Source organism: Polyodon spathula, chromosome 2 (assembly GCF_017654505.1).
Source record: "Polyodon spathula isolate WHYD16114869_AA chromosome 2, ASM1765450v1, whole genome shotgun sequence".
Taxonomy (NCBI): domain Eukaryota; kingdom Metazoa; phylum Chordata; class Actinopteri; order Acipenseriformes; family Polyodontidae; genus Polyodon; species Polyodon spathula.
The window spans coordinates 12,183,259-12,199,821 of record NC_054535.1 but is presented as its reverse complement, the minus strand read 5'-3'; the positions used below and the strand labels follow the sequence as shown (position 1 = coordinate 12,199,821).

Below are 16,563 nucleotides of genomic sequence, written 5' to 3'. Positions count from 1 at the left end.
GCCTCTACTTTGAAGTCTGGTTGAACTCAGGCTGGACTTGCTTGCAGCTTTACAAACAGCTGATTTCTTCATATATCAGAAACTAAACAGAGGCAAAACCCCTCTATTTTTGGGAGCCCTCTAATGAGTATCAGAGGTCAGCTTAGGGCACACCTCTGTGTCACCCTATGGTTCTGTTGACTACTGGTGCAGCTCTGTCACAATGGATTTCACTTAGACCATCAACACGGTCCTCTCCCTGTCTCCTGAGCCATTAGCTAATAATGTATATTAATCATGAAACTTTTTTTTGTATCAGTATCTTTGGTTGACATCTTCCATTTATTTGTTTTGAGATGCTAAAAAGGGGCTCAAAAAGCAATTATTATTTTGGGTTCAAGTTCTCCTTGGAAATCAAAGACATGGGTCTGGGGAAAAAAAATAGATTTATATGTTGACAAAAGAATCCTGGCAAGAGATGTCTAAATTGTTTTATCAAGATTAATAAACTGTAATTATTCAGGGTTAGTGGATTAAATGATTGCACCAATAGACAATAGATTGTTTTAAGCGCTGCTTTAAGAAAGGGGTACTTGCACTGAATAGCCCTCCCCTATTAATACAGTACATGTAAATATTTAAGCACAATTACGATAATCGTCCACGAGGTGGCACCATATGAAAAAAAATCTGAAATGCAAAATATAACACTGAAGGATGGGATAGTAGCTGCATCGTGTGTGTGTGTGTGTGTGTGTGTGTGTGTGTGTGTGTGTGTGTGTGTGTGTGTGTGTGTGTGTGTGTGTGTGTTCACAATAACTGGTGCAATAATCAGACGATGGTAATGACTGGTCGGGAAGATTAATATGCAAACATATTCCATATGTTTATGAGTGGGTATGAAGTGAAACACTTCCATTAAAGAAATCTATTTTGGGGCAGTACCAGTAAAATCGTTGAAATTATTACTGTAGCGGGTGCTACCTGTTAACTGAGATCAGGCAAGACAGAATGTGGCAAATGGATCGACTAAATTCAATTGGATAAACTGTCTCACCTCGTTATTGTTTAAGAGCAGGGCAGCCCATCTCACAGACGAGTAAACTGTAAAAGCTGCAGTTGTCTGTTATTGTCGTGTCGTAACATCAATGAAGGTAAGCCGGTTACACTTCTGTATCCCTTCCAGTGCGATGCTTTAGTGATTTCGGTATTTTGTAAGGGGGTTATTGCTTCACGACTCATCTAAGGTAATATGTTTTATTTATTTTAATTGTTTCTACACGGTCATTTTAAATGTATTATTATTATTATTATTATTATTATTATTATTATTATTATTATTATTATTAGTAGTAGTAGTAGTAGTAGTAGTATTGCTTTAGTAATAGAGCGCCTGTCATTGTTTCTTTTAGTATTGTCTTTTGATTTGCTTATTTTTTCTTCTCTGGACCGCTTTTAGCTACAGCTCGTTTGCATCTGACAACATACTTCTGGAGGCAGTCTCTCCCCACGGCCTGTAAGTCATGGGGTGTTTCTAGTAGTATTTATAGTTATTTTTGTCGCTTGCACGTATTTCTATGTTTGTGGTGGGGAGTAAAGGTCTTTTCACACTGAACGTGTCGCGTCAAAGCATCAGCGTCCAGCATATTTTGACGCAGTCAAGTTGCTTTTACACCAAAGATACTAATTAGAACGCAAGAAACTGCAAAGCTGTGGCGTGTATAAGAAGTCGAGATTTATGATTATTATTATTATTATTATTATTATTATTATTAGGCTATTGTTAAAGTTATTTTTTATATTATTTTTTTTCTTCCCAAAATTGTAAACTGCTGCTGCTTCGAGGCTGTGTGACAAACAGCTGGACACATTGGCTGTCTGATGCGGATTTTTTTTTGCTGCGGCGTCCTTGCAGTTGGCTCCGTGACGTATTTTTCGATAAAACCTTTCGAAATCTTCTTGGGAAGCGGTGAAGCGATTGATCTGACACTTGGTATATATTATCAGCATCCAAACCCGCATCAAGTTTACAAAGCAGAAGTTGTTGTGATAAATTTTAATGTCAAAATGGTTGTCACAAATCTTATCGAAACGCGCCTCTAAAAACAAACTGTTGCTGTTTGAAAACCGTTTGTCCTGCAAACTCCAAACTTGGTAGTTATCGTCCCATGAACAATGGGATACACATATGTGAAAACGGTGGTTGCTCGTTTGGTTGTTAGTAGCTTATTGATCCCTGAATCTCATCAAGCAGCTTCTTGAAGGATCCCAGGGTGTCAGCTTCAACAACATTATTGTGGAGTTGATTCCAGACCCTCACAATTCTCTGTGTGTGCCTCTTATTTTCTGTTCTGAATGCCCCTTTGTCTAATCTCCATTTGTGACCCCTGGTCCTTGTTTCTTTTTTCAGGCTGAAAAAGTCCCTTGGGTCGACACTGTCAATACCTTTTAGAATTTTGAATGCTTGAATTAGGTCGCCACGTAGTCTTCTTTGTTCAAGACTGTACAGATTCAATTCTTTTAGCCTGTCTGCATATGACATGCCTTTTAAGCCCGGAATAATTCTGGTCGCTCTTTTTTGTACTCTTTCTAGAGCAGCAATATCTTTTTTATAGCGAGGTGACCAGAACTGCACACAATATTCAAGATGAGGTCTTACTAATGCATTGTACAGTTTTAACATTACTTCCCTTGATTTAAATTCAACACTCTTCACAATATATCCGAGCATCTTGTTAGCCATTTTTATAGCTTCCCCACATTGTCTAGATGAAGACATTTCTGAGTCAACAAAAACACCTAGGTCTTTTTCATAGATTCCTTCTCCAGTTTCAGTATCTCCCATATGATATTTATAATGTACATTTTTATTTCCTGTGTGCAGTACCTTACACTTTTCTCTATTAAATGTAATTTGCCATGTGTCTGCCCAGTTTTGAATCTTGTCTAGATCATTTTGAATGACCTTTGCTGCTGCAACAGTGTTTGCCACTCCTCCTATTTTTGTGTCGTCTGCAAATTTAACAAGTTTGCTTACTATACCAGAATCTAAATCATTAATGTAGATTAGGAATAGCACAGGACCTAATACTGATCCCTGTGGTACACCACTGGTTACCACACTCCATTCTGAGGTTTTTCCTCTAATCAGTACTTTCTGTTTTCTGCATGTTAACCACTCCCTAATCCATGTACATGCGTTTCCTTGAATCCCAACTGCGTTCAGTTTGAGAATTAATCTTTTGTGCGGGACTTTGTCAAAAGCTTTCTGGAAATCTAAATAAACCATGTCATATGCTTTGCAATTATCCATTATCGATGTTGCATCCTCAAAAAAATCAAGCAGGTTACCATATAGGTAATTTTCCATTTTGGATCTTATTATAGTTTCCACGGTTTAGTTGACTAACTCGAAACTTCACAAGCATCATCCTTGGCACTGTAACAATACAACTGACTTTTAACAAACTGGTGTTAAACAAGATGGCTGCCTGATGCATTTTTGGAAAGAAAAAAAAAAAAACTTTCAAAATCTTCTGTGGAACTGTTGAAGTTGCTGATTTTAAACTTAGCACACTAAGAACTAAACACGCTTAGACGGGTACTGATACTGGGGCTTGGGAGCCGTAAAACTGCCTGGCAGTTCTAGTTATTATTATTATTATTATTATTATTATTATTATTATTATTATTATTATTATATAATAATAATAATAATAATAATAATAATAATATTACTGCTTGTTCATGTGTATGATGGAGCACTGTCCCTTAAAATAAAAAAAAACTAAACGGCCATAGTTAAAACAAGTAAGACCACAGTGCAAATAGGAAAATATCGGTATAATAACAATTACTACCCTACTGCTTAAGTGTTACGTTTCTCTACCTTTATTTCAAAATGCTGCTCCAAAAACTGCATTTGCAGCCTGTATTTCCACGGTTTTATGTTTCTGCCTGCCTGCTCACTCTTTGTTTGCAAAGTAAAACAAGTAACAGTACTTGTGGTTCGCTAAAGCACTTTAACCAGAACCATTAGAACTCATGCGGTTCTCCACAAACAAGTAGATGAAGCATTTTGATGTTCTAAAACTAAATGTAAAATACACAGATTATATTTACATGTATTGAGTTCAGATGGAGGTTTCTCATATTTTGTGTTGATGTTAATAATTCTTGAAAAAAGTTATCTTTACTGTAGCGCTATTTGTTTCATTTATCTTTTAGGACACGTCGTTTTGGCAGTATCTATTGTTTTAAATCACTCATTGTCATTCGGCTAACCACTGTTTGTGTTTATGAATACAGCAGTAGGGGCTACCTGTGTTAGTCTTGCCGACGAGGGAGCGAGAGCTGGAGTGGATTGGTTAGAGAGATACATTTTACGCCCGACGCGCACAGAAAAATAAGACAACGTCTATTTTTGACGCTGTCGGTTTTACGCGACCAGTACAGTGTGAACGCCGGACTTTGACGCCTTGCCACGACGCGCTCAGTGTGAAACAACCTTAATTTACAGGAAGTTATTGCACACGGTGGTTCTGTTGCCCATCTGACTTTAGGTGGCAGGTTGCCGATCTCTGTTAACGCCTGCAGGCGCATCACACAAAGCGAGGCAATCCACACACAGGCGGAGGGCTGGCTTGAACCCGGGACCTCTCGCAATGAAGTACCGCGCTGTGTTGTGCGTGCGTCTGCCTGTGTAGCTGCTGCAGCCTGGTTGAAACCAAGTCTGCTCTTTCCCGCCTGCAGACTATGGAAGGTGCAGCCTGCGTGCTTGCTTGTGGAGTGTGCAGAGAGTGGCAGCGAATAGAGCTTGTATTGTATAATACGTTTTATTACCTGCTTTCCAAACCAAATGCACTTACAAGCGACAAAAGTCTCTGCAGTGTCTCCTTTCTTCCCGCTGAACCCATGGCAGGCTGCCGTCACTGTACGTTAACAGATATTTGCATAAGATAAGCAATAACTTCGCTTTGCTTCACAATATCCATGGAGAAAAACAAGGTCTTGTTATATCGTTTTACTATTTCATGCCGTCACCAGCTACCTCAAAACAGAAATATTAGCCAATACTAGCCAATCCGGAAGTAATTTAATCTTCTCTGCGTATAAATGCACGACACATCTAAAAGTATTAATTATGGTGTCATGCTGAATGTTCCGTTATTCTGAGATGAGTATTTATGTTTTAAAAGTACAATTAAAAATATATGTTAAATATACTTTATAAAAGTATAAAAAATATAAGTGTTTAATATCGAAAGTTGACATTTTAAACATACATTAGGTGTAAGAAATCACATGGAAAAATTGCAATAAACCACTGACGCATGCGCATATCTTAAAATCCCAATAGTGCTTAATGCAGCATGCAACTAGTGTTTGGTACCTTGTGCGCACGTTCTAAATGGAAGAATATGTATGTGTGTGTGTGTGTGTGTGTATTTCACATTATGTAAGCCAATTTTACTGTTTAGTTTGTTTGTTTTTAAGTGTTTCAATTAAAAGACGAACCTGTTTAATTAGTTGATGCGCGCACTTTTTGAAAATCAGGATAGTTTCCGGTAAGGGATTGGCCGATGACAGGAAACAGGTGAAGAAGTGGGTGAAGAGCACACGAGAGGGTACACAGGTCATGGGTTTCATTGACTGTTTTAAATACATGTGTTAATCGGTTTCTTAATACTTTAATGTGCGTTTGCCTACGAGAATAACAATGATCTGTAAGCATACGGTTTGTTGTATCTTAATAGAAAATAGGCTTGAATTATACTGTTTTATTTTTAGCAGTATTCGCAATAAAGTGTGTATCTGTGTGTATATGAGTTATTTTTAAATCCCACGATATCGCGATATGGAAATTATCGATATCATTTCAAAACATCGATATTGTTGCCACCCCCTAGTTCGGATAGTGTAAATTAACCACTGTCTATAGAAGATCAAAAAAAAAAAAAAAAAACTACTGTACAAATCCCATAAAATAAACTGATCCTCCACAAGCCTTGTGAGCTTTACCACAACAAGTACAATTCATGTATTTTATACAACCCCCCCCCCAACAAAGTGGTGAAATGCTCTGAAAAACTCCTGCTGTGGCTTCTCAAATGCTAATGGGGTACATTCTGCCTCAATGATACAACTATATTTAAATATATTTTCAGATGTGTCTAAAAAGGAATTTGTACAGAATTGTTAACCATTACAGAGTTACTAAACTTAGTGTTGTAGTGAACATTGCAGTCAAATTTGGTTATTACTGGATGTAATATACACTTGTTTGAGAGTTTTAAGTTAATGTGTTTCTCTTTCTAAAAATTCCTCTTCAGACCGGCTCTTGGTAAGCCGACCAAATGGTCTTCATCAGATCATGACCCCACCTGGACTGACGAACGTCAATCCTGAGCTAGGAGGACTGCTCAGTCAAGCTGACAAGACAAAGGAAATTGAAGTGAACTATCAGTCACAAGCTGTGGGCAGGCCAAGGAGTGGCCAGAGACAAATTAACCAGTGTTTTAAGCACGTTGCTTGACATTGAACCTCACCCATGAATTCAATGATCCAATCAAAATGGATCAAGGTTTAATTCAGAAAGACTGGAACAAGGTCTGAAGTTGGGAAGCTGACTGTAAAAAGTTATGTGCTGAAGGTGAAATCTGCTCTGAAGAGTGAATAGAATCCGATACGAAAATGGGTAAAATCATGTCCCGAGAAGACTAAAACCAGCTCTGAAGAGGACCCTGCTCTGCATGGTAAACTCTAACCAGGAAACGGGACGATTGCAAGGACCCACGACGGGCCCTTTTGTAAACTGCTTGGAACTGAAGAGAAACCAACAGCCATTTCGATTCAGAGACCTGCATCCCGAGCCATAATTCTAACCAGGGTTGTTTAAATGAACTTAAATAATTAAGTGCTGAGATAATCCAGGTGACTAGTAATTAAGAGGACTTGGGTGATTAGAATAGTTCGCTGAAACAACACAAGACCCACATGTTTGCAGTGGATTAAGCCACATATTCTTTAAACTGAGTACGTCTGATCAGCAGAACCCGTTCCATTTGGAAACCTTTCGACAAGCCAAAGATAATGTTGCAGGGTTGTTGATCAGGACTTCCCTCCTTTTGATAACAACTATTATCTTGTTGCGAGCCGACTCAGTACAATGCCAACAACAACCAAAGTACATTCTTTTCCTTCTGTGGAACGTCCCAGAGAGATTGACTGCTTTGTTGAAAATCAAGAAGTATTCAACAAATCAAATATTAAACATTTTATGGCTCGGAAATTTAACTGTGGCAAATGCAGGGAAGTTAGTGGATAAATTGTTCTAGGAATATAACTTCCTGTTTTAGTGTGCAAGAAATATATTTTGTTAATGTGTAACTCAAAGGAGTTGCCTCAAATGCGAAAATTTTGATCATTTCCCCATTTAAGTGATAACATGTTGTTTGGTAGATCATGTCTGAGCTAAGTTAACCCTATAAAACTAATTTTGATAAATTACTTCTTGGAATGTGGGATTCCGTTCTGAATGGGGGAAGTTCAATGAATTCTCATGCATTTGTATATGAAATATGATCACTTGAAATGAGTATTAAATACTAATGCATAGTAGACGCTGATCAGCCATAATTTAATATTGATATATTAACTATATGCTAATATTGTAATCATATGACTAGGAAATCAATGAACTGTATACTATTCATGTATGTTTATAACCAATCACCTTTCTGTAAGATTAGTTGTGCACCCTTTTTAGTCTTAAATAAAATCTTATTTTGTATTAGACATGTTGTCTGACTTGATTTTATTGTCCAGGGAATTCTAGTTCTACATGATGTGCAACTCTTAAGGTGTGTGGGTTTTTTTTTTTTTTTTTTAAACTACTCTTTAGCGTCCCTGGGTGGGTAACTAGAGACTTCATTATTTTTAAATTGTATACCTAATTCACTACAGTGTTAAATAAATATTCTATAAAGACAGCATATATAAATGTTTGTCCAACACTTTATAGTGGCAAATGGGACATTCTGGTGAAATGATTTTTCAATTTAGCATTGTACAAAATCCTTTCTCGAATGTATATGCAATGAACTGTGTATCTTTGTTTCCTAAGGTGGCTGTCCCAAAAAAATAATTTAATAATACTTCTGTCCAGAGCCTGTATTGTGCCTAACCCATGTCTGTCAAATGTTACATGCGTTGGCAGACAATTGAATCATTATTTGCAGACATTAATAAATGTGATTTTGGTATCATGCGAATCTTTTAAACTCAGATTTCAGTGCCGAGTTGCATTAAGTATCCCCTCTTTCTCTATTTTTAGTCATCAAACTTTTCAACAGCAACGTCTGTCCAAAATAAACAACAAACCGTATCTAACAACATTTAGACCCTGTGCATTTTATTGAACAAAAAGTTGGTAGATAAAAAAAAGCCACATGTATTACTTATACAGTAGTACTTGTGACCTCGTAAAACGACCTAGTCTTTCACATTACATTAAGAAGCTGGAAGGTGTGTTGTCCAAGAAGTTAAATATGTTGCATTACATATTAAAGTGTTACATAAAGAGTCATAAACTCTTCAGTAACTTGCTTTTGATTCATATCATGCCTGAAAAGACGTGTGTGGGTTGGGTGTTTTTTTTTTTTGAGGTTTACTTAAACTGTAGGTGAACAATCACGTTAAGAGGAGACATAAGAAACAATGTGTCTCCATCTTGTTCTGAGAGTGGGTTGCCAAATGCTAAGGCAATTGCAATGAGTAGGTATAGAAATAAGATGAAACAAGACCCAGAAAAATGGAGCAATAATAAAATGAGGTTATGTGATTAGAGGCTTATGTCGGAAGAGCAAGGGCAGGGACAACGGGGAGAAATCACGAGAGCATATGACAAGATGCTACAAAGCCCAAAGCTATATGATATGGTCACACCTCAAAGGCAAGCACACAACTGGGGAGACTAAATTACTTTGTTCCATGCCTGCCTGTCTATCAACCCTCTTTGTGTATCCTTGAAGACTTGGCGTGTAACCTTCGGAGATCTGCATTGCTACATGGAAGCCATAGAAAATTATTAAATCCGTATAGCAGTAATTAAGTTTAAATATTTTGAAACATTCATAAATGTCTTATTGCTGATTTTTAACATTTATGGAGACCTTTGAGCACTAGGTTAAGCAATATGGCTGTAATCTGATAGACCAAATGGAGTGTGTGTGATCTTGACAAGATGCAGCTTTACATGAAGAGCAAAGTGACCACATCAAAGGAAATGGAACATTTCAATTGACATTAGGCCAAGACTCTTGTGAATAAGTTTATTTCATTGTTTGGTTGGGGTTTTTTTAGAATTTGGATTGTGACAACAGCAAGATTGTTCCTGAACTGTATACAGAAGAAACAAGGAAACAGAGGTGGCTAGGTCTAAGCAAGCATATAGCTTAGTTATTGTTTTTTAAAATAATGACAAACTTTTATGACATGATGTTCAGGATATAAATACTTATACTTCTGATTTTCAAACTTGTTCCATTTAGTCACTCCGGCTAAACCAGGTGAATTTCTGTTAAAATGTGTATAATTTACCAAAGTTGTTATTTTCATTAATTTCTAAGGGTGCATTCATTTTTCTCTTCTAAAAAGAATAGCACTCTGTTATGTTTCCATTTTCCTCAGACTTCCAGAAAGGTTTCTGATCTATGCTGACTGTCATGTTACTGGTTACAAGCAGTAATTTCAGTTATCTCCTGACTGAGTCTGTTCATTGCCCTCTTCAAACCTTTATGAGCATCATTTAGAAGATTAAATGGGGGGCACCCTTAACTAATATCTAATGCTTGTTCATTGCCACAACTTTGAAAACTATTCCACAAATACAGATGACTTAATTTATGTGAGATGAGACAAATTAAACTAAACAGAAGAAATGCTGAACTTGAATTAATTACAAATTTGATGGAATAATTGTCCATTTCTTTAAGTGCATTCTAAATAACTGTAGAAATAGTATAAAACTTTTGTTTGTACTAATTTCACAAGTTAACTTTGTTCAGTGTTTGAAGTTATGGAAGCATTATATTTATTTTGTTTAGGTGGTGGAAATACCAAAAGAGTGTCACAGAGGGGATGAATAATATAAAGGTTTGATTCATGCAGAATTCATCCAAGTTACCAAACAGATGGGTTTGACCTGAGGAAAGCTGTTTGACAGACTACATAATCACTGAAGAACAGAGTGTAATGTATATATATATATTATATATATATATATATATATATATATATATATATAATATATTATATATATATTATAACTCCTTCCTATAATAGTTTTGGGAATTAGGGTTAGTATGACTTAATATATCAGCTCTAAACTAATGAATTACAAATCAGATATGAGTAAGAGTTAAGTTTGAGCTTCAAAAATAAAAAAAATACTTCAAATGAATATTTTTTGGATCACATTTATACTTGCCTGTTGTGACTTATTCAGTATTCTGTTGATTTCTACTCCTGTAGTGAGGAATAAACAAGTACGAGTAACAAAGTCTATTTTTTATTGTATAATATAATTCTGCTAATTTTGGTTTTACTGTAGGGGTACCTTTCCTCTGTGGTTTCCGTGACTGTCTCCTGTTCCATATGTTATAAAGACTGCAAGGACTACCAGCTCCGAATAACCACCCATTATAACGAGACTTTAAACATTTTAAAATCTGTCAAGATTTTACATTATCCATTTTATGAATTAATATACAGTAATAAATATTGCATATAGGTAAAATATATAATTATCAAAACATCTAATTGATGTTATGCAGATCCCAGTACTTTTCAAATATGTATTGTAATGTGGCTTGAGCAAAATGAAAGCTACTTGAATCCATATTTATTATAAAAAAAAAAAAAAAAAAAAAAACTTTTAAAAAAACAATATTTCTGTTTCAAAAGATCAAAGTGTAAACAGTAAAAAAGACAGGTATATATATAGTATATATAATATATATATATAGATATATAAATATATATATATGTGTGATCATGGTGTTTAACCAGCTCTGATGTTAACAACAGAAAATAGACACTATGTAGATTGTTTTTGAAGTTTTATTTTTTGTTGGTCTTTCGCACTTTTTACACCCATTACCATGGAATGACCCTATTACTCCCACAAAGGAAATAAAAATGTACATTATAAATATCATATTGGAGATAACGAAATTGGAGAAGGACTCTATGAAAAAGACCTAGGAGTTTTTGTTGACTCAGAAATGTCTTCATCTAGACAATGTGGGGAAGCTATAAAAAAGGCCAACAAGATGCTCGGATACATTGTGAAAAGTGTTGAATTTAAATCAAGGGAAGTAATGTTAAAACTGTACAATGCATTAGTAAGACCTCATCTTGAATATTGTGTGCAGTTCTGGTCACCTCGCTATAAAAAAGATATTGCTGCTCTAGAAAGAGTGCAAAGAAGAGCGACCAGAATTATTCCGGGCTTAAAAGGCATGTCATCTGTTCAGTCTTGAACAAAGAAGACTACGCAGCGACCTAATTCAAGCATTCAGAATTCTAAAAGGTATTGACAGTGTCGACCCAAGGGACTTTTTCAGCCTGAAAAAAGAAACAAAGACTAGGGGTCACAAATGGAGATTAGACAAAGGGGCATTCAGAACAGAAAATAGGAGGCACTTTCTTACACAGAGAATTGTTAGGGTCTGGAATCAACTCCCCAGTAATGTTGTTGAAGCTGACACCCTGGGATCCTTCAAGAAGCTGCTTGATGAGATTCTGGGATCAATAAGCTACTAACACCCAAACGAGCAAGATGGGCCGAATGGCCTCCTCTCGTTTGTAAACTTTCTTATGTTCTTATTTCTAGTAGACCCTACTAAAAAAAAAAAAAAAAAAAAAAAGATTAACACTATTGTTGACAGTGAAATTGTATTATATGGTTCCACAACCAAACAAGCTTTTTTTTTTTTTTTCAACCCTTTAATACTGTGTTTTATTGCCAGGTTTTTTGGTTAATTCCTGATAGTCAACTCTGCTTATTGTCACAGGTTTTGCTAGACAATGTATCTGAAAAATAATACCTGGGTCATGTACCCAGTATAAATAACCGTGCAATTTAAGTAAGTTCGGGTTCTGCTTTGTGATGCCTCACATTTTTTTAAATATTGATTTAATGAATACAGGCACCCACGTGTGGTTTTGTAAATTGTATACCCGAAGTACAGTCTTTAGTACAGTGATAACGATTCTCTTTAATGAAAATTGTAATGGTTACTGAAATACAGCACTGCATCATCACAAAAGAACGTACCTTTTAATAATCCATCCTCTGCATTTTTGTAATCAAACACCAACACAAAAAAATGCTTTAGTATTTTATTGTAGATGGACAATTAATATGCAGATAAGGGCATTAAGCAGAAATACAAGCAAAGAATGCGTCCATGATTTTGACCTTTCAATTCTCTTCACCTGCAAGCTTTTCTTTCATTGAAGGGTAATCTTAAATCATGCCTTACAATATTTGACAAAAAAAAAGTTGAATCCCTGTTTTGAGATACATTGGTTTTAAATGACAATCTTGCTATTGAATCAGGCATTCAATAATCTAGGCTAATATTTATAAACAGAGTTTTATCATTTTATATTAAAGAGTAAGGTGGCTCAAAATGATTTTTTAAATTTTTTTAACACGCACTTAAGTTTGTATGACGTTTGCAATCATTCGAGTGGTTCTCATTGCGATTGTCTTTAAGAGTCAGGCTGCTCTTTCTGTTACCGGACATATAAAATAACAGCAAAAGCAAAAATTATTTTGAAGCTACTTGACCTTAATGAAGAAGATTCCACACACCATTTACACAGTCGAGAAGAGAGTGAGTAAGGAACGTATTGCAATACTTAAGCTGTATTACACATTTTAAAAGAGTGGAATAAAACGGTTGAAAATAAGCCCCTTAAGTTCTTCTTTTGTCTTCATATCATATTGTTCATAAATTGTTCATCAAGGAATCTAACACGATCCTTAACCCATCTATCCTGGGGGTTGGCACAAACCTTTACACCTCTTTTCAAGACAAATCTGTAGAAAAATAAACAGATTAACAGTCGTTTTGGAAAATGTGAAAAATACATAAATAAATACACATTTGGACCCCTGCCTGTTTTTACTCTTCCGGTATTCATATATTTATTCTTATGTTACTCGAGCATATTGTACAGTACATCCTTTTAAGTTGTCTTTGCTCTGCAAACAGCGATCATGTTAATAGAGTCAAAATATGTCAAATGTTATGTAAAAGTATGAATTGAGAGTTGCCATTGATCATCGTATTAGAATAAAAAGAGTCTCTCTCCACGGAAGGTACAATTCAAAATTTACTACTTGTGATGACTTTTTATTTTACCCTCCGGTGTTGTCAGTATATTTGGGCTCCTTAGACCCGCTCTCCTAAGCTTTGTGATTTTCGACCAATTAAATAGAATTTTCGACAAAGCACCGCTAAAGTATATATATATATATATATATATATATATATATATATTATATATAATATATATATATATATATATATATATATATAGCATGCTAAAATTTTGGGTTAACATAACTCTCATAAGCATGGCAGTGAAAAGGTGCTGATATTTGGTAAATAATACCAACCCTACATTGCGTTCTTTAAATGACTGTGAATCTACGGACCTCATACAGTACATGCGAATTTACCTTGTGTGACTGAACCATAAAAACCTTAAACACCCTGTCTTCTAAACCGCTGGTCCCAGTTATTGCTTTCACTATAGACAGCATGCTCATGCTATACTCACATTAATCCAGGCTTGGAACAGTCTGATCGAGTTTCCACATAGTGATGTAAATATTTTTTGGGAATTTGTTTTGCAGAGTGGGAAAAACAGCACTGGGTTGGCCTGTTGGCACCCACTGGAAGCAAGAGATAGTAACACTGTTATAGAATTACAACAACAAGTAGTTTGCAAGAGCTGACAGGGTTAAACATACAAAAATGAAAGTTAACAGAGAAAAAAAAAAAAAAAAAAAAAAAACACACAGTTGAAGAAAGTAAGTGTTCTGAATTAAGAATCTGGTAGCTCCAAACATCTACATGACTCATTTCTAAAGGGGACTATCTATTTGATTGATGTGTGCTGATTGGTTTTGAGTCACCCAACATTCATTTATATCTTAATCAAGAACGGAAGGACAAAACCGACGTAAAGCCGACTTTCTGCAGAAACCGACACACAATAAATAAATTAAAACATTTTAAAAACGTGTGTGACATGTTTATATATATATATATATATATATATATATATATATATATATATATATATATATATATATATATAAATAATGTTAAAAAAAACAAAACAAAATAAAACCTCTTACACTGGCCCTGTGTCTGTGAGAACAGCACTGTGAACAGAAGAGCTGCGATGACCAGAAATGTAGACTTCATCTTCATCGGTGGAGTTAATTCAGACTGGAGGCTCTTCTGCACTTCGGAGATCTGAGTTGTCCCAAGCCAGGTCCACTACTTATAGGGTCAGGCAGTGGTGGAGGGCCTTCACAAAGTTACATTGTTTCCATTACGTTTTTCACACCTAGAAGCTGAGGTTATGGGGGAAAAAAAACACCAAGTAACAGAGTAGAATCTAAAACATACATTCAAAGTACAATAATATGGGTATTGGTCAGGAAGTGATATGCTAAGTGATGCTGTGCATCTAGGTCACTTCAAATCTTAAAATAGATTGATGGGTAGATATCATATAGGCCACTGCCACTTAGTTTTGTGGTTGCCGCTCTTTTAAATGTATTTATTTCTTTTTAACTATGACCAATACATTTCCGTTTGTATCATTGTGGCCTATTCACACACTTTGTTAGAGTCTGGTGTTCATTAAATGTACTTACTGATATGAAAGAAATCTAACAGTCCAGGACATTTATTTACGTACGACTTTAAACAGACGGCATAGAGATGTCAAGTTTCTTAATAAAAACTCTTCCATTCTCCTATTTTGCTAATGTTTTTAAATTAAAAAGGCCATTACAGTAAAAATGAGAAATTCTGTTATGCAAAGCAGACAACATAAAGTCACACATTTTGTATCTTGGTCTCTTTAGAACTTAAAATATCTTGTGGTTTTCGCTAACCCTTCCTCTCTAGATGAGTATCTGACGGTATCTGTAGCAGCTAATAATTCCTAGTGTACAGCTATGGCCAAAAGTTTAGCATAACTTAGAATTTAAAGTATTTGTACATGACCAAATATTGGCATGCCTGCTTTATATTTTGTGTGTCCTGCTTTTGCTTTTATTATAGCTTTCAGACATTTATGATAATTATTAACCAGTATCTCACATCTTGCTGGTGAAATCTGCACCCATTCTGTCTTGCACGTTTCCTTTAGCTCAGACAGGATAAACAAGGCTACAGCTTTTTTCAGATTGGTCCAAAGCATTTCTATTGGATTGAGATCTAGTGATTGTGAATGACATTCCAGAACTTTTATCTTCGTTTTCTTCAAGAATTCCAGAGTTGACTTAGTCGTATGCTTTGGTCATGTTGGAAAACAAATTGTCTGCTTATCAGCTACAATCAGATGGTGTCATTGTACTTTGTAGAACATGTTGATACATGGTTATCTTCAATCGCATGCATGTCTCCAGTCCCTGAACTGCTAAAACACCCTCATATCATGATTAAACCATGTGTTTAATTATAGATACATTTTCTTCATCGTCTTCAGTTCTATTTTAGTCTCATTGGACCAGAGAATTTTGAAGAATGCTTCAGATTCCTATTAATGTTTCTTGGCAAATTTGTTTTATTAATTTTCTTTAAAAGTGGTTTGCAGTGAGAGCTATGTGCATACAACTCTTCTGTGATCAGGTGCCTTTCCTTATACTCTTCTTGTGCATTTTGCCTGATGCTTCTAAATCTTTCTTGGCTATTAATCTTGTTTTTTTTTTGTTTTTTTTTAGCTGATCTGATGTCTCGCCTACCTGCTGTACCCATAATTTTCTTTGGGCATTCACTTCAAGTGTTTCTATTGAATTTGTTCTGTGGTACTTATTGACCATTGCCGATTGTGGATTTTGGTATTCCATATTTCTTTGATATTGTTCTGGAGTTATTTCCTTTGTCGTAGTTTGCTACGAGTACTTTTCTCCTACGTGAATCTTACTTGTTTGTCTAGACCAGGGGTGATCAAAGTTGTCCCTTCCACTCCTGGTCTTTGTTCCAACTCCACAAATGTATCTGCAGCTGCATGGGGTAGTGGTATCCATTGAACTACATTTTTGGTACAAGATGAAATATAATGGTGAACTTCGTCTTGATTGCCTGGTGTTTAAATTACCTACTGAAAATATCTCAGACCTTTATCCATTAGTCAATTAAATAATATATAGAATTACCAAGTATGAAGAAAAAGCAAACAAATTTGACAAAATCACAAGCAGAACATTTTTTAAAAAATGTAAAAAAGTAGGATTTAAGTTTTAGCCCAGTATTGTAAAAAATA

The 16,563-nt window shown here is 35.4% G+C and overlaps 1 protein-coding gene and 1 long non-coding RNA gene across 3 annotated transcripts; one reads left to right on the top strand and one right to left on the bottom strand.

Moving 5' to 3' along the window:
* The first annotated feature begins 793 nt into the window (after positions 1-793).
* LOC121327629 lies at positions 794-7,776 on the top strand. 2 transcript variants are annotated; one of them, XR_005951585.1, is made up of 3 exons: positions 794-1,133; positions 1,445-1,495; positions 6,312-7,776. It is a non-coding gene; the product is annotated as an uncharacterized LOC121327629 (long non-coding RNA). The 2 variants fall into 2 exon arrangements; XR_005951586.1 differs by having other exon boundaries at positions 1,439-1,495.
* A 4,604-nt stretch (positions 7,777-12,380) lies between these two features.
* LOC121327624 (C-C motif chemokine 3-like) lies at positions 12,381-14,672 on the bottom strand. The gene is made up of 3 exons (XM_041271740.1): positions 14,420-14,672; positions 13,837-13,951; positions 12,381-13,090 (listed from the first exon to the last, which is right to left on the bottom strand). Exons 1-3 carry the CDS (start codon positions 14,493-14,495, stop codon positions 12,985-12,987), a joined length of 297 nt encoding a protein of 98 aa, XP_041127674.1. The 5' UTR covers positions 14,496-14,672; the 3' UTR covers positions 12,381-12,984.
* Positions 14,673-16,563: the final 1,891 nt, after the last annotated feature.

Bases quoted from the DNA above. Each gene is read 5' to 3' on its own strand.
- LOC121327624 (XM_041271740.1), bottom strand. From the start codon at position 14,495: ATGAAGATGAAGTCTACATTTCTGGTCATCGCAGCTCTTCTGTTCACA. The intron at 13,952-14,419 runs GTAAGAGGTTTT...TCTTGCTTCCAG, and splicing joins CTCACAGACACAGGGCCAGT to TGGGTGCCAACAGGCCAACC. The intron at 13,091-13,836 runs GTGAGTATAGCA...ATTTTTCTACAG, and splicing joins TGTTCCAAGCCTGGATTAAT to ATTTGTCTTGAAAAGAGGTG.